The 25,241-nt window shown below is 31.5% G+C and overlaps 1 protein-coding gene across 1 annotated transcript in view; it reads left to right on the forward strand.

Annotated features, from left to right (window-relative positions):
- The window catches only part of LOC136969335 (WD repeat-containing protein 27-like), a 70,159-nt gene that overhangs the window by 13,898 nt on the left and 31,020 nt on the right, over positions 1 to 25,241 (forward strand). Inside the window, exons 9-16 of the mRNA XM_067263465.1 lie at positions 1,698 to 1,786; positions 1,862 to 1,938; positions 2,036 to 2,202; positions 2,485 to 2,549; positions 7,880 to 7,961; positions 8,069 to 8,158; positions 8,227 to 8,321; positions 23,815 to 23,904. Coding sequence (XP_067119566.1) covers positions 1,698 to 1,786; positions 1,862 to 1,938; positions 2,036 to 2,202; positions 2,485 to 2,549; positions 7,880 to 7,961; positions 8,069 to 8,158; positions 8,227 to 8,321; positions 23,815 to 23,904 — 755 coding nt within the window. The remainder of the gene's footprint in view (positions 1 to 1,697; positions 1,787 to 1,861; positions 1,939 to 2,035; positions 2,203 to 2,484; positions 2,550 to 7,879; positions 7,962 to 8,068; positions 8,159 to 8,226; positions 8,322 to 23,814; positions 23,905 to 25,241) is intronic.

Raw genomic sequence — 25,241 nt, forward strand, 5'->3', positions numbered from 1 at the left:
ATATAATAAAATAGAATCCAGATTCAGTTTGTGTACTGATGATGGCCATGTTTGTGTCTGGAGGCCCTGTGGTAAATGCTTCAATCCTGTCTATGCTTTGGAGCAGCACACCACTCCTGTAGTTTGTGTGATAGTTTGGGGTGACATCACGAACAATGACTGATCACCTCTAGTAGTGATCCAAGGGACTGTGACATCCCAGTGATATGTTAGTGACATCCTGCAGCCACATATGTTGCCTTTTATGGCAGGGCTCCCAAGAGCCATTTTTCAACAGGACAATGCTTGATCACACAGCAAGAGTGTCACAGGACTGCCTCTGTCACATTGCCACACTTCTCTGGCCTGCCTGGTACTCCAGTTTGTCACCAGTCAAATATATCTGGTGTCACCTGGTTCACCAAGTTGGAGAGACTAGGAGTTTGGATAACTAGATGACCACTTGCAGCAACTGTAGACTGAGATGCTGCTGGACATCATATAGTACCTGTATGCCTCTATGTCTGCCTGTATCACATCATGTATTCACACTAGAGGTGGCTCAACAGGGTACTAGAATCTCCTTTCATTTGTAGTTTTTCCTACAATAAATGCTCCTTTTGCATTTATTCTGTAATCACTTACTTGTATCACTGTTACACTCACACATTTACAATTTTGTTAAATTCCAACAACTCTTTGGTGCACTAATATTTATGGCAACAAGTGTATAATGCTCATTAAATACAGGTTTTTGTATTTGTTTTATTTATTATTATACTGGGTATCCGAGAAAGATCTTTATTATTATACTATTTTATAACACAAAAACAAAAAACAAACCAGTCTGTTGAAATATGGTTTATGGCAAAAGAGAAAATAAATCAGAAAGTTTTTTTTTATCATAAATTCAATAAACCTCTGAATTCCACGGACTCCTACAGAACTTTTTTTCCCTAACCTGTTCCACAGATTATTCAATGTTGAAAGTGACCATAATCTTTCAAGTGCTAAACATTTTTACAGTTTTTAAATTTCTGTATCTAAGCATAAATTGAAGAGACACTTTGTAATGTCTTTTCATACTTCCTGTGACACTTTCTTTGTACAATTATGGTGATTTTGTTCAGCTAACCACAATATATGTTGTGTTTTTTTCAATATTGTCATCATTTTTAATTCTGCACATTGCTAGCAGTGTTATAAACATTTATGCTAAAAACTTTTTGAGTTATTTTTTCTTTTACTGCAAACCACATTTCAATAGACCACTTCATTTTTCTGTTATGAATTTATAATAATAATAATGATCTTTCTCACGCACTCTATACAATAGAACAGTATGTATTCATTTGCAAAGTTAAATTTTGACTGTATATGACTATATATTTAACTACAGAAAAAAATAATGATTTTTGCAATTACCAAGAATCTTCAGTTTTAAACAAGATTTTTTAGTTTTTATTAGCAATATTAAAAAACAATCTTTATTGAAATTACACTTTAAGTTTATAGTACTTAAAGTATAATATTGTTTAAATATGTTAACTGTAATATAGTTTATTATGTTTAATAATTAATTTAAATTTATTTGTTACATTTAATTAAATTATTATTGAAATAAAATAAGTAATGGAGTTAACTTTAAGATTTTTGTAACTTAAATGATTATTAAGAATTGATAGAATTAAATAATAAATTAAAATTAAATTTTTCAGTGAACCTTTGTATCTTTTCATTGCAATAAATACAGGAATATTTATTATAAATGTTCAAAATGAAAACATTTCCTATTACAGTTTTCGAGGTAGGTTTGTTCTGCATATTAAAAAATGTTTATTATTGTCATATATTTTTAAGAGTTTTACTTTGTACCTCTCAGATCTTAAATTGAATGATCAAGAACTTACATTTCCCACAATTATAAGATCAACTGATATTTTTTATTCAGATGAAACAGTAAGAGTTACAATTTTAAATACTTTAAGATGTAATTATTAAATCAAATTTTAAACTATTTTCTTTTCATTTTAAATTCTATATTAATAATCTTTAGATAAATATGATATTAATTCCTCTGCTTGGAAATAAATTCTATAAGTTAACATTAAATGTTCATTTTTCAACAATTCCTGATATAATTTCACTAGAAGTGAATAATCTAAGTCTTGAAGAAAAGCTCACTAATTCAAAATCTGTTGAATATTTATCATTTTTATCAAGGTGAATAATTTTATTGTGGATTTAAATTAATTATTTAATTAATATCAGAATAAATACTAACTTGTAATATTATAAATGTAAAAGTTTTATATAAGTAAAATATAATAATAGTATTTCTTTGTTATATTATGTTAAAATATTTTATTAATTCAATTAAGAAATTAAAATATAAAATAATTGAATTTTATTACACATTTAATTAAATACAATTAAACAGGATTTTAAAACGCTTAAAAATATTAATAATTATATACTAAGTTATGTTTTGATACTTTAAAACAGTGGAAATATTCCTCCAGAATCATTTTTGCTAAAACAATTGAAAAGAAAGAAACAAGTTAAGCTTGGTTTGTACATGTTTGAAATTTTAAATTTTAAAAATTATTTATATTACATTGTTTTTAAAAAATTTTGTGTACTAAGTTTTTAACATCTTTAACTAATTATTTAAAAATTTCAAAATTAAAAACTGAATTTTTAACATGTTTTAACATTTTTAATTATTTTCAGTTTTTTAATAAATGATAAATAACTTAAAATGTCGAATTTTTTATATACTAAAACTTAGTACACAAAATCTATACAAGTCAGAATTTAATATTATAACTGCATATAATGAATTCATTGGTTGTATGTCTATGAAGTGCATTCTCAACAGTTTTTGCTTTAATCTCATAAATTATTGATTGGGTTTTTATAATGGTTTAATAACATATTTTTCAATTTCTTAAACAATAATTTGATTTCTACAAAACCAAGTATTCTCAGAAGAAGTATTTTTTATAAGTAAATCATCCCACATTGCTTGTTAAGATTACTAACAATTCTTTCTTTATAAAAATGCTTTTGGCTTCTGTTAAGCTGTCTTCAGTTTACTACATTTCTATGCTCTATAAATAATATATGGTATAGAACTTTTAAACAGACAATTTTTAAATATTTTTAAACAAAATGAACATAAAAGAACTAAAAGGAACAAACCTTTAGGAAATTGACAGTTAGACTCACATTTACATATTATTTAAAGTTTTTAAAAATTAACGCTTTATAAAAACTATAAAAATCTATATTTTTATTTCAATCATCTTATATCAATTCTGTTATCTTATACAACAGATGGATAGAACTGAAAGGAAATTTCACAATTATTAAAATAATTCCTTTAAGTAAAAATAGTAAAAAAATAAACATGGCCGACAGTTATTTACATTTAATAAATATACAATAAATACAAATACAACTTTTCACAAAGATAAAACCTTTGCTTTTGTTTCTCTTCTGTCATTTTGCACCATCAGCAGTCCATAAAAATTCACAAAAATATAGAGATGACCTTCCTCTTTAGGCTACTGTCTCTACAATAAAAAATGCAATATGGTAAAAGCATCCTCTGGTGCTCCTGCCACTATCACAATAATACATTTAAGTAAAAATAGTAAAATGGACTGCTGATGGTGCAAAACGATGGAAGAGAAACAGAAGCAAAGGTTTTTATCTTTGTGAAAAAGTTGTATTTATATTTATTGTATATTTATTAAAAATAATTCTTGTTTAGAATGTATCTGTTTTGATTTTATATTTTACATAAATAAATAAATTTAGATTATGATAACCTGTATAAATTATGTAATTTATAAGAATATACAATTTTGGAATTGTTAAAGTCAAACATAGTTTAATAAAATAAATCTAATATCAGAATCCACACTACTTTTACTGGTAGTCAAATGTTTTATTCCTTTTTTTTTGTTTTATTTCTTATGATCAATTTTAATAACTTTTTAATATGTTTTAATTTAAATTTAAATTGTTCGATTTCGTAACATTCAAATTCCATTGCAAGAATTTTCTGCAACTGAATCTGGACTGAAAAAAGCCAAAATAATAAAGAATTTGCATGAAAAGGCTTTATCGATTTCTAATTTTATAACATGGTGTTAAGAATTTTGCAATGTAAAGTAAATATAACACAGAATTTAGTTTCATTTTTTCAAATACTATAAATTTAAATTAAAAATGTAAATTATATTTATTCATTAAAATTTTTTATTATTTTTTTTTTAAATTAATATTGGAGACAAAGTTTGCCCGTGCAGGGACCACCATTTATTAATTCTGTGTTCCAGACAGACAATACAATCTCGGCGACTGACTTTCGTTTTTAGGCTACTAGCCGCCAAAACACTAAAATGTCTTTTTAAAAAACACAAAAATTTCCAATTAAAAAATATAAAATTTTTCTGAAAAAGGAACTGGTGATACGAACGTCTTATCAATGACCATCTTGCCTTCTTGGGGTGTTTCGGCTTTTTTATCCACGACGAAGTAGCGCTGGAAAATGCAGATTTGAAAAAGCTTTCCCCCTGGCAACAATTTGTTATTTTTATTAATTTGACTTTAAGTAACTTATATGTTGATATTATAATTTGAATATAAATTGGTCTAAATTTATTATTTTCTAAATTAAGATTAGTGTTCTAATTTAAAATTTCTAATAGAATCAGAATATCAATCTGAATTGCTTTTATTTATGTATCAAATGTGAAATAGAAACATAAGTATTAAGAAAAATATAAATATACAAGTAATATTTTTAAACATGTATTTCAAATTAATATTTTAAAATTAATTTTTGAAAAACAACATTAAAATTAGATTTATACTTTCAGGTGTTTTTAATATGATAGTTTTACTCAACTTATGCAACCTTATATCTGCAGTTTATAAAACTCTAGTACAGTAGTTTTATGTATCGGAAACATATTTTATATTTAGATTGGTTATTTTATATATTATTGTATTTTTGTGGAATGACTGGCATGCCTTTTTGAGTGAGGCTATACATCAGTGGTGTGCTGTGACATTTGATGATTGGGAAGCTGTGTTTCTGTAAGAAGCCGACTTCCAGGGACAATCAGTTAATTGCGCGTCAGTGATGGCCTAGGGTCCATTCGTATGTGTGTGGTGGTGGAAGAGACGTATCTGACAAAAACCAACAAAAAAAAACATAAAATAAACATATACTATACAAAATAGTTTGCTTTAGGACAATCAGCTATTCCGACTTCCTGGGCGTCGATGTGGTTCTTTAGTCGTCAATCAAATTTTTCCGCAAAGTCGTTAATTACTTTATCATAAAAGTTGCTAGTCGTCGACTCCATCAACGTATTTGAAAGCTCTCTTTCTATTGAAAGCAACGCTTGTGACCACAATTTTTCTTCCTACCGAGTGTTTCTGGCCAATGTATGAATTTGATTCGTGGTCGAAAAACTGCGCTCAATAGACCCACCGGTAGATGGTACCGTAAAAATTAATGATATTAAATCATATAATTCTTTTAGTATGTCTTTGTTTGGATCAACATCAATTATAATATGTTTTATGTTTAAGAGTTACTTGTCGATATAGTCTGGACACGAATATAAATATTGCGATTTGCTACGTAATTTAGATAAATCAAAAAATTTCCCATAAAATTTACTTAATTTAAAAAATTAAAACATGCTTGGAAAAATTGTTAATAATTTTAATATTATGAAAAACATCTAAAAGTGATAAAAATTCTAAAGATTTTGTCTGAAAATCTGTCAATATAATTATAATTTTCTTTTAATTATACTGTAATTAAATATAACTTTGCAAAGAAACGTACATAAAAATAACATTGAATACTCTTTACTTTTTAGATCTTAAACAATTCACTTAGTCAGATATCTCCCTACCAGTGGCAGTGACGTAGCATAGTGGGGCAGCAGAGGCAGCCCGCCCCAGGCGGCACTTTTAGGGGGCAGAAAAATTTCACAATAAATAATAATATCTTGTAAAAATTTGAACCATTTCATTTCATATTTTTGTCGCACCTACGATTCAGACTGATTAAAATGAGCACGGAATTTTTCATTACTTATACCTAAATAAGGGGGTGACGAAATTTTCCTCCATCCCGGGTGACTGACACCCACGCTATGCCGCTGACCAGTGGCAAATGGATAGAATCATTGGAAGCGCTATGGTGTGTAGCATCCACCAGCTAAACTGCCAACGGTTGGTGCTCTGTGAAGCACATGCGCCAATGCCTGTAAATTGGCTGCTTGACACTGTTCGCCTTGATAATACAGCGCTTCCATTGGGAATATGCATAGACGAATTTAGATTTGAATATACAGTAGCAATCTTATCGTTGTTTTTCACATATATTTTATTGCAGATATTTTATTATTATTATTGTTACAGTATTATTATTATTATTATTATTATACTGCATTATGTATTTTATTACAGATTTCATATAGAAGTTCTGTAATAAAATACATAATACAGTTATAATAAAATATTAATTTTAAGTAATTCAAAGTACATTCAAATATGAAAATAATCGCGCAATATGTATTTATGTTTTAGAAAATACAAGGGAAGCGGCGCTTCCACCACTTCCAATGATGGCACGCCACTGCTATACATCCCTCTCCAAAGGGTGCATTAAAAACAATGAATAAGTTATGTCACATAAAAACGAATGAGTTTTTATTCTAAACTGCCGGAATTACGTCAAAAACTACCATTATATATTTAATTTCTTCATTTTGTCTTCTTTCTAACGAGGTTAAATTATCTTGGAATTCCGAAAATGTTTTTTTTTATGTGTATTTTATTAAAAAATGTCAAAATAAACATATTAAATTTAAGAAACTCACTGTAAATTATCTCAACTTATGTCCATTAACATCAGCTTTGTGTGAATTTCGGAGGAAGGTGATATTTTTAAGGTCTGGGTAGATGGTCAGTGTAGCCCACACTGACTAACTACTACTACTGTCAACAAGTCATTAATTGTTTTATAGTCTTATAAAAGAAAACTCTCTTTCTGATTTTAAGTCAGTCAAATTACAATGTTATTATTTTATTGTACTCGGAAGAATGTTTTCTTTAACGTTTAATTAGTAACTAGTTTTGTTACATCTGATTAATTTTATTTTTTAGTTGCAGTTTAACTGGCATGCCAGTAACCCAGAGTTTCCAGCATGCTGGTCTCCCTCATTTATATGCGACATGCCAGTCATTCCGTGAAAATATGCACCAATATTGGTCATATTTGTTAGATTTGTTTTAACTCTCAATCTTATGAACATGAGATCTTTTAACATGTCCATCATATGACCATTTCAACTATATCTAGGTCAGATCAACCATGAGAATATCTGTGAATTCTATCTGAACTTAAGCTTAGTTCTCTTAGTTTTTTTTTTAACTCTTTCCACCCTGTGGGCACTAAGAGGGCTTCTTTTAGCAAGCCCATTATGGATTTGGCCAGGCCCACATTGGGGCAGCTGGGTGGTGAGGGATGGAGGACCACCCCCAGAAAATTCCTGGGGATTTTTCGACCCGTTCGGATTTGATTCCAGGTTCCCCAGAGCTGTAGGCTGCTTCCTTGACTGCTTGCCATCCGGCCCAGTTTTCTTAGAGTAGTAGACATGTGCCTTAGCTATTTTAACCATCTGGTCATCAAATATTTATTAAATTAGTACTATTAGAAATAATTCATTTTTGATATTATTTTGAATATATTTAATTTATTATTATTTTGTTAATTAATCAAATGTATTAATATTAAAAATTTTATTTTGTAAATCTACAATATTATTATAATTTAGTTTGAAATATTTTTATTTAATAATAGATAAAGCTTCAAAATCAAAAATGTTTCAGCCATTAACTTTTAAATCTAACATAAAATCATCTGGATATAATCAAGTTTCCAGGTAAGAAGAATTGATAAACCATATGTTAACATTTTTTCTATTTGTAAAAATATCAATATTTTTCAAATTTTACAATATAATTTTTTCTTTTTAAATACAATTAAAAGAAGAAAACTTTTTCATCCTATTCTTAATAAACAACACAACAGTAATACAATACTCAAAAAGAGATCCTCTTCTGATTTGGTTTGGAAAAAGTAAGTTTACTTATTTTACATTATTATATAAATGTAATATCAAAACAAAACATTAAATTACTTTCCAGAAAAGAAATAACAAAATGCTATTGGGAAAAGGAACCAAAACAATTATATTCTGAAAGATTAGAAAATTCAAAAAACTTAATTTTACAAACTACAGGTAAATTTTAATTTAATGTATTGAAATACCTAACTTCATAAAAACTATTCTTAATTTAGGTTTTAGTATTTCTTAATATTCTCTGTGAAAATAACATACAAAAATAAAATTACATATCTATTCTGAAATTAAATATCAATGTATTGTCAAATTATTTTGAATTACTATTAAATTATTCAATATTGATAATCTCACACCATACTAAACTCTGAGAATAAACTCAATAATTTGCATATTATTAGCATATATTATTTTAGTACCTACTGTAGCGTACTGGTAGTTATGGAGTATATTGTTACTCATCAGGCTAAAGCCTGAAATTCATAAGAAAAAAAATATATAGCCTGCTGAAAGCCTACAAAGTTTTCTTGCAGCCCACATCAAGAAAAGGTTGCTCACTATTGCTCTAGAATATAAGCTCCTTCATACATTAATTCAAAAAGTTAAATATAAAAACACTGACTGGTTTTATTTGTTGTCATTGATTATGGTTTCTGATAGGTTTAATCTCATTTAATTATTATCTAATATAGATCATCATGACGTATTTTGGTTTCAGGTAAACCTACATTGCTTATGATAGCTTGCAACATGATTGTGATAAAGTAGATGTTTCAATTTTTTATTCATGGTATTTATTAGTTAAAAAAACTCTCACTATTTATTTTACCTTAGCTTACATTATGAATCAGTTTACTTAATACTTCAGGTAAGACTAAATAAGTTTGGGATATGGTGTAACAATCAAATTGTTGAATTATATCCAAATAACTGTTCTGCTTGTAAAGAATTGAATCTATTACATATCTATCTACTTCTAAAGTGTAAATCACATTGATTGTTAAAGAAAAAATTTTTGGACTAGAATTATTACTAGACAATGATTGTTACAATGTACTTTTTAGATTTTTACACTCATTGCCATAAAAATTAACACACCAAGGAGGAGTTGTTGTATCGCTGCAAAACTTGGCATGCAGATAAATCTCAAGCAGATAGGGAAATGATTAGAGTTATAGCATGATGGATCATTGTATAATGCAGCAAAGGGTGTTAAACACTCTTTTCCTTGGTCTATAAAAAGGTGCAGAAAAGCATCCTGTCTGTAGTGTACCTGTTGCAGAGGGATGCTGTATCACTAGGGATGCCTTTATGTTGCAATTGAAGACCATATGAACAACTAAGTTTGAGAGCAATACCGACTGTGATACCAAATGTTCTTGAGGAACATTTGGTATCACAGCAGCCATTATGTGTACTGTTTATGGCTCTTGGGAGCCTTACCATGAGAGGCAACACATGTGGCTGCAGGATGTCACTAACATACCACTGGGCTGTCATGGTCTCTTGGTTGTCAACTTACATACACTGCTCAGAGGAATCCTTTTTTCTCATCTTTCTATCTCCACACCCTCTTCCTTCCATTCCCCTCTTCTCCCTTCTTCCACCAGCTAAACACTTTGTGTGCAGTTGTTGTCTTTTATTATAAAAACCCTGTCTGTGCTTTGTAATGGCACACCACCTCACAGCTGGTAAGATGATCTGGAGTGCCATCACATACTACAGTCAATTACCTCTAGTAGTGATCCAAGAGACCATGACAGCCCAGTGGTATGTTAGTGACATCCTGCAGCCACATGTGTTGCCTCTCATGGTAAGGCTCCCAAGAGCCATTTTCCAACAGAACAATGCTCAACCACACAGTAAGAGTGTCACAGGGCTGCCTCTGTCATATTGCCACACTTCTCTGGCCTGCCCAGTACCCCAATTTGTTACCAATCAAATATATCTGGTGTCACCTGGTTCACCAAGTTGGAGAGACTAGGAGTTTGGATAACTAGATGACCACTTGCAGCAACTGTAGACTGAGATGCTGCTGGACATCATTGTTATTTTCTTCTAATTTTGCTGTCAGTACAGTGATACTATTACCATCCAGGTAGAAATAAGGTCTATTTTCTCATCTAACTTGGCTTTTTTTTTTATTATTTGTGGTTTTAGGCCCTTTACTGCTCAGGGAGCACAAAAAGGCCTCATATAGTACCTGTATGCCTCTATGTCTGCCTGTATCACATCGTGTATTCACACTAGAGGTGGCTCAACAGAGTATTAGAATCTCCTTTCATTTGTAGTTTTTCCTGCAATAAATGATCCTTTTGCTTTTATTTTGTAATTACTTACTTATATCACTATTACATGGGAGGTGCTACTGAGCTTTGCAGCTGTTGGTGACTTTTTGTGAGAGCTGATTAAGATTATTGGATTAAGTTATTATTGTAAGGTGACAGTTTCTATGGAAATCATTACAAATTCTCCTGTTGGTTTTATTATTGTAGTTAGATAATTTTGATACATATTAGAATTAAGAAGTAAAAATGACAGCCAGGACTCCTTCTCATAGGGATGAACTGCAGACTTCTGGGAGACATAAATGATCACCTAGCAAACCTTGTATTAAAGTAAAACGTTTAGAGTCTAATTTTGCTACAAGAGAAAGAAGATGGTAAAACATATAATGATTTTGTCTCATTAAGAAATTTTTTGAAACTTCTCTAGCCAAGTTAGACGCTAGCCTTTTTGTGCTCCCTGAGCAGTAAAGGGCCTAAAACCACAAATAATAAAAAAAAAAGCCAAGTTAGATGAGAAAATAGACCTTATTTCTACCTGGATGGTAATAGTATCACTGTACTGACAGCAAAATTAGAAGAAAATAACAATATGAAAATTCAAATGGCTCACTTGGAGAGTGCTGTACAAGAGTCTATACCCTGTTTCCCCGAAAATAAGACAGTGTCATATTAATTTTTGCTCCCAAAGATGCGCTAGGTCTTATTTTCAGGGGATGTCTTATTTTTCCATGAAGAAGAATTCACATTTATTGTTGAACAAAAAAAATGAACATTTATTACATACTGTATAGTAGTTGTCATCACAAATCAGCATAACCAGACAAACTGTGAATCCTATCAAGAATTTCTTGTTACTACCATTATTTCCATGTACAACAATCTATGGTACATTTACCAATCCTGATTTTTATGAACACAAAGCAAGATTTATTCAATGACAGTCATGTCATCATCTTCTGGAACATCATCATACCAATGCTTCCAAACAAAAACTTTGCTAGGTCTTACTTTTGGGAGAGGCCTTATATTTAGCAATTCAGCAAAACCTCTACTAGGTCTTATTTTCAGGGAAACACAGTAGCATATAACAGAGTTTGGTGGCCTTTTTTATTAGATAGAATTTCTAACATTCAGAGTAATAATAACTTAATGATATTTAATCTGTCAATCCCGAACGAATTAAATTTAAAAATATATATTATGCAAATATTTATTAAGGATGTTGGTTTGACCAATATATGTGAGGAAGATATTATTAAAGTTGAAAGGAGAGGAAGGAATAATTCAGATATTTATTGTGTTACACTGACTAATGTATGCTTCCAAAATCTGATTCTTGGTAAATTCTGAAAAAAAAAAAGCAGCACAAGTAATTCATTTGGGAAATATATGTCTTATCTGCAGATTTGGCTCCAGGTTCTCGTGCGAGCTGAAAACATTTATTAAACTATCTTAAAAATATTAAATCAGAAGGAAAAAAAAAATAAATACATTTAAGAGCTGATATTTTAATCGTAGATGATAAACAATTTACGTATTACTTTTCTAACCACCTAAAAGTGGGTTTTGGATGAATAAAAACTTAATTGTTATGTCCTTCAGATCTGACTTTTACCGAAGTTCAATAAATAAAACATGTTAAAATTGATCTCTGAGTAATTCTTGAACTCCAATCAGATCTAAAGGACATAACAATTAAGTTTTTATTTGTCCAAAACCCTCTTTTGGGTGGTTAGAAAAGTAATATTACATCCGGCTAATATTGCTAATTATAGTGTCTTATTAATTTACATATTCTTTAGTTAACCAAAATCTTATTTAATTTCCAGATTTTTTAAGGATAGATATATCCTGTTGTTCATAGTCCAAATATACATGGTGATACAGATAAAATACTCTTCTGTTGAGAGTTGGTTTCCTGGAATTTGCACAGATTTTCTGATAAATGGGAAACTGTTTCAAATTGGCTATTGGGAAGTCAGGGATTGATGCAGTGAGACTTGGTGTCAACAAGAAGCTATTCTAAAGTTACTGGATTTAATTCCTCATGATTGGTTTATTTGTTTTTCAAATGCAATTTGATCAAATATTTACGGTCACTCTTCAGGAGGTTTGTTGCTGTTCTTGAATCAGAGATTAGGAAGTTGAGATTTACTTGTTTCTAATTCTGAAGTTATTGCTGTTATTGTATGGAATTTAAAGACTTTTAGGAATATAAATGTTTTACTCCTTACATATATTAATATGGCAGGTAAATTATCTTATATTTTGAGTAAGGTCTCTGAAATTTTAGAGCGCCACTCTACTTTTTATGAAGAAATACTAATTATGAGAGATTTTAATGCTCGCATTGGAGACTTATTTGATTATCAGATTGGACACAATAATTCTGTTATATTACAGTATAGAAAATCCAAAGACCACTTGATGAATAATGCATGCAGAAAATTAATTGTGTGAGAACCGGGGGGAAAGAGCGGTGAGCTTCTTTCTCCCTCTTACCGGCACAGACCTGTGAGGTCCGTCACTATGTCAATGGATGGCGATAATTTGAGTGGCGGGCTGAAGTGGTGAGTGGGGAAGCTGGGAGGTAAGTGTCCAGGTTGTCTGTAGTCAGGGAAAAGACAGGTTTCAACATAAACATACATTTAATAGAACTAAACTACAATACAGGCGATTAAAGATAAACTATGCAGCTATACAGGAATATATGTTACACAACACACTGTGTGTAACAATCTATGCGCAGGATGTTCAAATCATACAACAATGCGCGACACAGATCCTGTATGCCACCTGATCGCTGGTCTGCTAAACCTAGTCGCGGAGAGAGAGTTTACAAATAAGTCAATACCTCAGGGAGAGGGTAAATAAGTCTTCTCCTACCGTGGAAGTGGATCTCTGTATAGAATGTGGCAAACTGGCCGTAGGCTCACTGTAGCGGGATGCCTTAGCATATGGAGAAACTCGTAGGCCATATACATACATGCATACATTCTTTATTTAGGTACAAAAGTACATTTCTCAGCCCCACGTATGCATTACCGAGAAGTTTGTGAAATATTAAATAGAATAACAATGGGTACATTGAGTATATACATATATACTCAATGTATATATTCTTTTACTTATTTTAACTGTATTAATGTGTGTATATATATATATATATATATATATATATACACATTAATACAGTTAAAATAAATAAAAGAATAGGATAAGTACAGTACATAAGTATATGTAAGAACAATAAAATATTTGTAATAATATAATTAATAGAGTTTAAATGAATAAATTAAAAAAAAAAAAAAAAAAAACACTAGAAGAATGATAAATTGGACAGCTGAATTGCCACACATGTGGGCTCTTGAAAACAGCATAATGTGTGTGAAGGTTCATATAGCTGCATAAGTTAGCCCAGGTAATTATAATTGCTGAAAACAGTAGGAATATCCGTGGCAGTCACAGTTTCATTCAGCAATTAAAATGTCAAAATGTTTGTCTGTAGGAAAATAGCAGAGATCCAAAATGGAGAATGCCCGATGAGTGGTCTACAGGTGATCCACTATGTCTATGGTTTAAGACACTTTGCCTTTGACAAGGCACAACTCTCAGACGATGTAGAGTTCACACACCAAGGGACGACCTAAAAGCAGCACCTCTCAATGCACAACTGAAGCACAATGGTTTCCACAAAGAACTGAAATTTCAAACTACAATTAGAAACACGTCAAATACATCAGGGTACATTGATTACTTGAAACACGCTGAACACTGAAATATCGAGGCACACAGAGAAAACCCATTGCACAAATTTAGCAACGTGCCGAAACATATTTGAAGCACACTTGACCCATTGAAAACATTGAAGCACTAGACACATGAAAGACATTGAATCACATTAAAGCATCTTGAAGCTCATCAACACGTTGAAGCACATTTGACAAAAAAAAACAACACCACAATGATATGTTGAGACACACCCAAGCACGTTGAACTGATTTAAACACTGAAACACACTAAGCACTAGCCCATTAGGCACACTAAGGCACACGAAGCACATCAAAACACTTATGAACACGCTGAAGACACATTGGAGGATGTTGAGGCACTTAAGTGGTGAATTAAGAAAACTAGAACTCTTGAATACGTTGAAACATATTATAGACATGTTGATCACACTAAAACATGCCAAGCATGTTGAAGCACATTGATGAACACTATGAGGCACCACTGAAAAGTCGGTTTGTCTATTACCGATGAGGCCGTCGAAGAATACAGTACGGCACGTAGATCACCACACCTATAAGTTCAATATCAAAAGAGCACTTCTCCATTGAAACGTTTTATTAATAAGCATCTCATCCGTTAGGGTTGACACTGATGGAGTATTTTCTCTGTTCCATCGTAAGCTGTTAAAAGTACATTTCTAGCTGGTGAGTATTACACTTCTTAAAGTGTGCTTTATCAGTACACAGATTGCCGTTCTTAGAGTGTACGCTGTTAGTACACAAATTAATAAAACAGGCTGCAGTACAAGCTAGTAATTAGAACACACCAGTGTAAATGTATTCTGTCAGTACATATTATTAATACAGTACTTCTTTGGCAATCACTAAAATAGTTAATGTTCAGTTGATTGGGAGAAAGCACCAGGTCATCACTTCACTCAAAATGTAGACACTTTTCATTAGAGTGAAATTGAGCATAGAATACCAGTAATGAATGTAGTATGTAGATGGTATTGAATATAAACAATGATACACCAAGTTATATTATACTAAGGATATACTAAACTCGTAGGCCTTCGGAAGTATGGCGGAGGCGTGCCAGAGGATCAGTCGTCTATGTCCCCTGCTTATGGCCTGCAGATGAACCACCCTCGATGTCCACTATGGATGTCCGCTTCTGGCTTCTTATGGCCGCTTCTTGGTGTCTGCCCAGAGGCCGTGATCAGACCCCTTTTTATATCCGACTGAACGGAAGCTGATTCACACCCCAGGTGGTGTTTGTAAGTTTGACTCATTGTTGTTGATATAAACTGTCCTCGATCAACTATTCTGCCTTCTAGGCGAGTTATCACTTCCAACACTGGATGGTGGGGTCGGAAGGTTAAGCTTTTTGTTGGGACTTATATGATGATTGTTGTTCCTTTTTATGAATCATCGGTTTAGTCACAGGCAAGAAAGTTTGGTTCGAACCTCTTAGCAAAGTGACTCTTTTTCTACTCTCTATCTTGTCGCATGGGACTTGTTCCATCGCATAATAATTGGTACAAAACGATGTCCTACAACAGTAGATACAGTTAGCAAAACCCTCGGTGAGAGGTGAGGAATTTTCCTGGACACCTGGGACACACTTGTGTAAAATGAGAAGGTCACTTCGTTACTGCGTCATGTTAAAAAGGGAAAATGAGTCATCCTCTTGACCTCTCCGACGAACACTCGGAGAAAAGAGGGAAGTTAATTAACATCAGCATGTAAAAATTCTAGATAGCGCAGGAAATCTCACAATTGAATTTACTTGTGATCATGACCTTGTAATTTTAAATGGTAAAGTAGCAGATGAATAGCAGAATTTACCTATTTTACACTCAGAGGGGTTCTGTGCTGGACTGTTGCACAATATCTCAAGGCTTACTAATGAAACTAAAAAGCTTTTCTATACTAAATCTAGACCAGTCTGACTATTTTCCTTTATGAGTACAGTTTAATTTGATTTCTCAGAAAGACAATAAGCCAATTTTACATGTTTAAATCAAAAATTTGTAAATGTTGGTCTCTGTTACAGATTCAATTATTTGCAGAGAAAATCAGTGAGTTCATTGTCAATAACATCCAAATGCTGACTAATCATTTTGAATTCTATAAAAACTTAACCTCGTGTTTTATTACATATATGGCTAGACAACTAAAAATTTACAAAATTATCACACCAACTGATAATTGGAAAGCACCATGGTTTGATGAAGCCTTGTTGTTTGGCAAAACATCAGAAATCAGCTAGTCTCAGAAGGTTTTGACAGTTAAATACTGAATACGAATTAAATAAATACTTACAAATGAAACAAATATTTAACACTTTATGTAAAGCTAAGAAAAGAAAGTACTTTCATACTTTCTTTTCTTAGCTTTACATAAAGCATTAAATAACAGTTGGTCAAAACTAGACACACTCAATCTTTTTGGATCAGTTAAATAGATTTTGTCGACAACAGATATCTCCAAGGAATGAGATCTCACTACATGAATGGTATACATTTTATTCAAATTTATATGCTAGTGGAATCTATAGTCTAGTGTTTCCCAACCTTTTTTGTGCTATGCCCCACTTAAGCCTTTCTAAAATTCTTATGCTCCCCCAACATATATGTTGAACTCTTTTGGAAAGTCTCTCGTTGTCGTGTTCGTTGATGTTTTTTCTTGCACTTAATTGCCACACTGTTTTATCATAACCGTGATAAAACCCAATCCTATCATCAAAGTCTCTTGCACTTTCCAGTCATTGCCAAACGCGGCCTGGAACACCACAACTCACATCTGCCCACCTCGAGGTCTGGGCAAAGAATGTTCTTTCTCCTCTTTCACCGGCCTCAGGGCCTCGTTCATCTCTTTGTTCTCAGTGGTTCCCAGAATTGTTAATCCCACCCCAAGGGAAAAGGGTTATAAAGGAAAGTTCTAGAAAATTAAAACTAACTTAAATCAATATTTACTATAAATATGGCGTACAGCGGCTATACAGTTAACTTAAACTCTGGACGAGTTTCAAATTGCCCCCCTGTGGGGCGTGGGCCCCATGTTGAGAAACACTCCTCTAGTCCTTACTTCTCACTGCTGCTGGAGCCTCAAAACTTGCATTCAGACCTGTTATTGGACTCGCCAATCTCTGATGAAGAGTTAACGGTAGTAATAAACAAGTTGAAAATAAATTCTGCACTGGGGATTGATAAACTTATGTCCCTCTATTATAAAATGCAGGTCCAGATATGTATTGTTTTTTACGTTTATTATTTAACAAAATATTAGATTCCAATAAGATTCTGTCATATTGGAAATCGATAAAATTAAAAATGATTTATAAAAAAGGTGATTAGATGGATCGTTTTTTCACAAAAATGATCTGTCTAATTATCAACCCATAGCTCTTCTTAACACTCTTCTAAGACTGCGTTAATTTACAGCACAGACTCTTATACACCTTTTTACACACAGCCATTTTTTGCTATCATTCAAATGTTTTCGGTTATTTTTAATAACCTTTTTCAAGAACCGTTACAGTCGAATGCGGTCATAATTTGAACAAATGTTGCCAATCGTAATGGAACTTTTTTGAAATGCTTCTATTCGTGATCTCCTAATGGGAGATTTACAAACCATAAACTTATAAAAATGAAGAAAAACGTATATCCTTAATACTCATGTCAGCTCATCATTCGTGATAAGTATCACAATAACTTAACTGTTTCACCTGCTTATCCGTTATTATACCTACTATACTTGTATAATACCCATATGATTCTTGTAAATCGCTGCTGTACATGAATTTCCTTGCCCGTTACTATGCTTACTACAATTGTGAACCAAATATCGCGTTCGTATAAATATCTGCTGTAGTTGGTTTTCTTATCTGCCGCTACCTTTTCTTCCTTACAACACGCTGTTTCTCCATGCCGATGAGATCTTGCTAGCCTCCCCGAAGTTAATGGCCTGCCCTTTGTAGCTGGTTTTAAAGATATTCCATGCTTCTGCATACTTTAGATATTTTTTGCTGTATACTTTTTGTATGAGCTTTGCTTTATCCCAATCTGCCTTTACTTCTTGTTGGTCTGCTAGTATATACGTTGCCAGGGCAGTGTTAGGTTGTTCGAGTCTTATATCTCTTTGGTGCTCGGTTAGTCTTTCTTTAAGGGATCTTCCTGTTGCTCCCACGTAGTATAGTTCGTTCTGTCGTCTATTATTTATTACCGGGATTTTGTACACCCCTGGAATGAGGTCTAGGTTCGGCTCGTCTTTGTCGGCTCTTAGCAGCTGATATATTGTCGGGTTCCTTTTGTATACTATTTTTTTGTTTGTAGCCACTCCTATTCTTTTGTATACATTATTTAGTTGCGCTCTGTATTCCATGATTGTACACTCGTCTGTTTTTCTTCTATTTTGCTCTTTGTTGTTTGGTGGTTTGTAGTTAGAGAAAGCCTTGCTGTACACCCCGAATTGCTTTGCCAACATATTGATATATTTAAACTCTCTGTTTCTATCTTGCAACTTGCTGCAGTGCGTGTACGCTCTTGTCACTAGTGCTTGGAAGGCTGCTAGCTTATATGATACAGGGTCGTGGGAGTTCCATGGTATGAACCATGGGGTGTATGTAGGTTTTCTGTATACTTTAGTTAACAACTCCTTCTCTCACGTCTATTTGTATATCGATGTCCAAAAAATGTATATTTCTGTCGTTCATTTGTTCCAGCTCAATTTCTAGCCCGAAATTGTTGCTGTTGATTTCTTTTATGAAACTATCTATGTTTGGTTTATTCTTCCAGATGATGAGAACATTGTCTACATATCTTGCATGTATGAGAATATGCTGTGCGTATTTAGGTATGATGTTATCCTCTAGTGTTCTTAGTATCATTTCACATAATAGGCCGGAGATAGGGCTGCCCATCGCTACTCCTCTTTGCTGCTCATATGTGACTCCATTAAAGTTGAAAATTGAGGAAAAAGTGGTAATATGTGCCAGTTCCAATATTTGGTCCCTTTTCTTTTCTGCATTATTAATCTTGTTGAGTAAAAAGTCCCTTATGTGGCAGAAGCAAGGCTCCAGGTTTATGGACGGGTATAATGCCTGAAAGTCTAGCACCGTCATAACGCATCATTGTTGTATATGTAAGGTTTTCATTTTTTGCAGAAGCTCTGTAGGGTTTTTTATGCTGAACCGATGTGGCGTCCAATGTGCGCTTATGTATCCTTTTAAAAACCTTTCTAGTAGTATTGTGGGCGAACATGCTTTGTCCACTACCGATCTTATACTTTTGTCATTTTTGTGTGTTTTGGCGAAGCCAAATAATTTTGGGACTGCAGGTGAGGAGATTATTATGTTTGGCAATTATTATGCAATTCGGGGTGTACAGCAAGGCTTTCTCTAACTACAAACCACCAAACAACAAAGAGCAAAATAGAAGAAAAACAGACAAGTGTACAATCATGGAATACAGAGCGCAACTAAATAATATATACAAAAGAATAGGAGTGGCTACAAACAAAAAAATAGTATACAAAAGGAACCCGACAATATATCAGCTACTAAGAGCCGACAAAGATGAGCCGAACCTAGACCTCATTCCAGGGGTGTACAAAATCCCGGTAATAGATAACAGACGACAGAACGAACTGTACTACGTGGGAGCAACAGGAAGATCCCTTAAAGAAAGACTAACTGAGCACCAAAGAGATATAAGACTCGAACAACCTAACACCGCCCTGGCAACGTATATACTAGCAGACCAACAAGAAGTAAAGGCAGATTGGGATAAAGCAAAGCTCATAAAAAAGTATACAGCAAAAAATATCTAAAGTAAGCAGAAGCATGGAATATCTTTAAAACCAGCTACAAAGGGCAGGCCATTAACTTCAGGGAGGCTAGCAAGATCTCATCGGCATGGAGAAACAGCGTGTTGTAAGGAAGAAAAGGTAGCGGCAGATAAGAAAACCAACTACAGCAGATATTTATACGAACGCGATATTTGGTTCACAATTGTAGTAAGCATAGTAACGGGCAAGGAAATTCATGTACAGCAGCAATTTACAAGAATCATATGGGTATTATACAAGTATAGTAGGTATAATAACGGATAAGCAGGTGAATCAGTTAAGTTATTGTGATACTTATCACGAATGATGAGCTGACATGAGTATTAAGGATATACGTTTTTCTTCATTTTTATAAGTTTGTGGTTTGTAAATCTCCCGTCAGGAGATCGCAAATAGAAGCATTTCAAAAAGTTCCATAGCTCTTCTTTCTATACTTCGTAAACTATTTACCAAGCTTTTGGTTAATCATCTGAACAAATGATTACTGATGCACAATTTATTGAACCCACTAGTTTGTATTTCGTGAAGAATGAAGTATCATTTCAAATATTTTTTTATTGCATGCTTTAATAAAATTGCAACTAAGTGTTACGAGTCAATGTGTGATTGCATGTTTTGTTGATTTTCATAAAGCTTTTGATTCAGTTATCATGCCAAGACTAGTGGATAAACTACAACGATTAGGAGTCTCAATGAAACTCTCATCACTGATTAACATCTGCTAGTTCAAATTCATACCATAAAAGGTCAATGAGAATTTTTTTCATTGGATAGAAGTGTACCTCAGGGTGATCCTCTAAGCCCTGTTCTTTTTCAATCTGTATGAATGATTTATCATTTATATTTAAAGACCTAGAATCAGACAGGTTTTTGCTACAGAATATAGATATTCACACGTTACAATATGATGATTTGTTATACTAGCAAAAATCTAATAAATCTGCAAAGGAAGTTACAAAGGTTACAAGAATATTTGCAAGAAAATAGTCTTCAAATTTCCAGGATAAAACAAAGATTCTTACATTTGGCAATTGTTCTCAATTATGAAAAGCAGACAAATTTTTTATTGACAATAAATATATAGGAATAGTTAGAGATTTCTTATCTAGCAGTTGTCTTTGCTTCTCCCTTAACTTTTGCTAATCATTTCAAATTTATAAAAAAGAAACTTATGTCTAGAATAAAAAGTACTTAAAATCTACAGTTCAATCAAATTCACTAATATTTATTTGCATAAGTCTTTGGATAATTCATTGGTAGATGCTCTTACACTTTATGGAATTCAAATTTGGGGCATTTCCCAATTTATTGATTTACCAAACTTACATATTCCGTTTTATAAAAAGCTATTTAGCTTAAATCATTTTGTACCTTATTATTTCTTGAAAGCAGAACTAAATCTTCATGATATTAGGATTAATGTATTAATAAGGATGATTAATTATATAGGAAGAATATCTAAAGACCCACTTTCACTGGATTATTCAGCATATTTAAAGCTAAAAGAACTTAGTGAAAAGAAACATAACAACTGGTATACTCAACTTGACAATATTTTGCAATTAGCAGATTTGTCTTTAAGACTGCTGGAATCTTATCTGGAAGACATCTCTGAGATATCTAAGAGATATTTATATAGCCTTCAAAAATATTTACTAAGAAACGATTCAGATAAAATAAGTACAGCATCTGGTACTCCATTTTTCTGGCTATTTCTGACCCTCTGACAATTTATAACTGAAACATCAGTTTTAATCTGAAAAAATAAGTTATTTTTTGTATAAAAAAAAACATTGATATTTCCTTAATCAGTTCAGATTTGTATCAGTTTGTAAAACTAGTAGTTATTCATTACAACATTTACTTTTTCATTGTATTAAATTTTCACATATTAGATTGGAATTTAATTATAATCTTGGTTTTGTTATTTATAAAAATGATATTGTATGGAATTATTTTGTTAAAGATGTATCAACTCATATGTTGTTTTCATTTTATAATTTGTTAAACAAAATTTTAACTAATGTATTCTCCCCCATTCCAGGGGGTTTTAACCCTTAAGGAATTAATAAATTGAATCCAATATCACCATTACACTCACACATGTACAGTACAATTTCATTTGATTCCAACAACCCCTTCTTGGTATGATAACTTTTATGGCAATTTTTTGAAAAACATCTTTAAAAATTAACTTTATCAATAAACAATATTATCTGTAAACTCATTTGTTAATTATGAAATTTAAATCTGCTCAAAGTAACAAGATAAAGTACTTCAAATTCTTTTAAAAAATTTTAACTATTTTTTAAGATTGTTTATTTGTAGATTTTTTGATGTACAGGTAACTCCCGTATAACACAGGAGTTACATTCCAAAAAATTGCCGTGTTATGCGAATCCGTGTTATACGAAACAAAGAACTAGTACAAAAAGGGGGATTAGGTTCCAAGAATTAAAAAACATGCTGTTAAATCCTTCTTTAAATCGGATTTATTAATCACAAGTCGAAAGACCCAATGCCAGGCATTGGGGTATACAAAATTACAAATAAAAATAACAATATACTGAATATTATACTGTAAAAATATAAAATAAATATAAAATAATTTATATTGTTAATTTAAATACTTGCTAGAAGTGCCCCTAGTGACCATTTTTGGCATATACAGTCAAACCTGTTTTTTATGCGGGGGATAGGGACCACATTAAAAAAAATGCATAAAAAAATATCTTACGAAACTTCACGAATGGCTGTAAATAATAGTTTTCGCAACACAATTAAAAAATATTTTTTTATGCGGTCAACAGGGACCACATAAAAAAAGTCTCACATAGAAAATAACTCAAAACCATACGAAATAGAATTTATTGACAACAGATGTCAGCACTTGACTGCATCGTCTGGTCTATCGTCTGTTTTACATATTTTTGTCCAGGTGGTGTTTTGTTGACTTAAAAAGTAAATTATTTCATTTTTCGCATATTCATGCAATAATATTACTATAATAAGTGCATTTATGCTATAATAAGTTTATTTAGCTATAATAAGTCAACGTAAGACATGACGAATCGCACGAGACTAGTTGCCAACTATACCGCACAAATTAAAAATTCGCATTAAAAAAATCGCACAAATAAAAATTGCACATAAAAAGAGCGCATAAAAACAGGTTTGACTGTATTGATAGAATCCAGTTTTTCAGCTTTATATAGTAGATTTTTTTTATGGGTAAAATACTTATTTATTATTTAAGTAAATATTTTACCAGAGGATTATTCATTCTATATGATGATCTCAGCTTGAGCATCATCAACTGGTAACAGTTTTTATTACATTTCATGTTGTACGAGAGTTTTACCTAATTCCCAAACCATGTTAGAGTGAACCCGTGCTATAGAAGTGCCGTGTTATACGGGGGTTACCTGTAATTTATTAAATTTTGTTTTGTTTATTATGTGTGTTCCTTCCCAGACTGGAGAAAACCTTCAATATCAATAAAAAATCAATTCATTGAGTGATTAATTGATATTTTCATTTTTAAAATTCATTTACATTTTTAATATTTAATTAATATATATTTAAAACTCGTAATTTTTATATCAGAATATTCTTTTCAGAACAAAAAATTATATATTATTTTGATTCATTTTCTCAAAATAATAAATGGAAATATATAATCTTAATTTTAATATTAATATGAAGTAGATAACAATAATGATTATTGTTTGAATATAAAAATTCATTAATTTTATATAATTGCTATATTTACTTCAGGTGATGATAAAATTGCTGCTGCAGGATATACTAATGGTTTAGTTCAACTTATAAAATTACCTCAATTGAAAATATTTTCTTCATTATTTTGTAAGTTATAATAATTGTCATATTTTATTATATTATTTACAATATAAATTACTTGAATAAGTTTTGATGCAAATTTCTTAATAACCTCACCTCAACACGAAAACCTTTAAAAACGCAACCTTTCTATTCACTTTTCTAACGTTTTTGGCCAGTTTGAATGACCAAAAACATTAGAAAAGTGAATAAGAAGGCTGCATTTTTAAAGGTTTTTGTGTCAAAGTGTGAGTATTAGTTGACTGTAGTTAGAGAAGAGTGTATTCCTCAATAAATGGAATTAAATAATTAGAATTATTTTAATTAAACATTATAACGTACATTTTTTTTTTTATTATTAGAGATCATAAATTTTTGTAAATAAAGATGGATTTGAGTTTTGATTTCTTAAATTTCTTCTAGTATTTCAGTTCATTTCTGAAAAGTATTAATTTGATTTGAACTTAATTTAAAGTTGAAAGAACTAGGAATATCATAAGCCAGTGGTTCTCAACCTTTTTTTGTTGATGTACCCCATTAGCCCATTAGTTGTTTCTCAAGTACCCCTTATATTTTTGTATGTAAATTTTATAATTACTGCATTAGATGTATGCAGCCTTTATAACTGAGTGCCGTAAAAAAACTCTAACTAACTGTAACTAAAAGTGGATTACTTATTTTACATAAATAATAATAAATTTAATTGTGTACATACATTTATTTATTATTATTTGATAAGTATATTATATAAAATCACAGAAGTCATTTCAATACATGCATAAATTACATTTCCTACAAATAAATAATTACAGTATAATTAATGATAAACAAAATTTAAATTATTCTACAATAATTTATATACTTGAATAAAATAATTTATAACAAAATTTAATGGGATATTTGTTGTGATAAATCTTCAGCAATTTTTTCAAAATTTGGTTTCCATGTTGTTAACTGACAACGAATGTCTGCTGATGCATCAAGCCTGTTTCTTTTTTTAGTTTTTGTGTCACAGTATTTGGTATTTGGCAAACTGCATTCGCACAAATACGTTGTTACAAATGGTAAAAGTTTTCTTATAGCTTTATTGGCTATGTTTGGATAAGCTTTCATTAGACCAGCCCAGAATGATGATAAAGATAAAGTAGAAAATATTTCTTTATATGTTGTGTCAGTAGAAATGTCAATCAGTTGCTCTTCTTCTTTTATTGACAAGCTATAATTTTTTTTATTTGTAGAAAAAGGATTTACTATCCACATATAATTTTCAATTTCATTATTGTCAGGAAAATAATTGTTAAATGAAGTCAACAGATCCTCAAGATGTTGAATTATAGCTTTTTTAAATCACTATCAATGAGAAT

This window comes from Centruroides vittatus, unplaced genomic scaffold, assembly GCF_030686945.1.
Source record: "Centruroides vittatus isolate TY-2023 unplaced genomic scaffold, ASM3068694v2 contig_1776, whole genome shotgun sequence".
NCBI lineage: Eukaryota > Metazoa > Arthropoda > Arachnida > Scorpiones > Buthidae > Centruroides > Centruroides vittatus.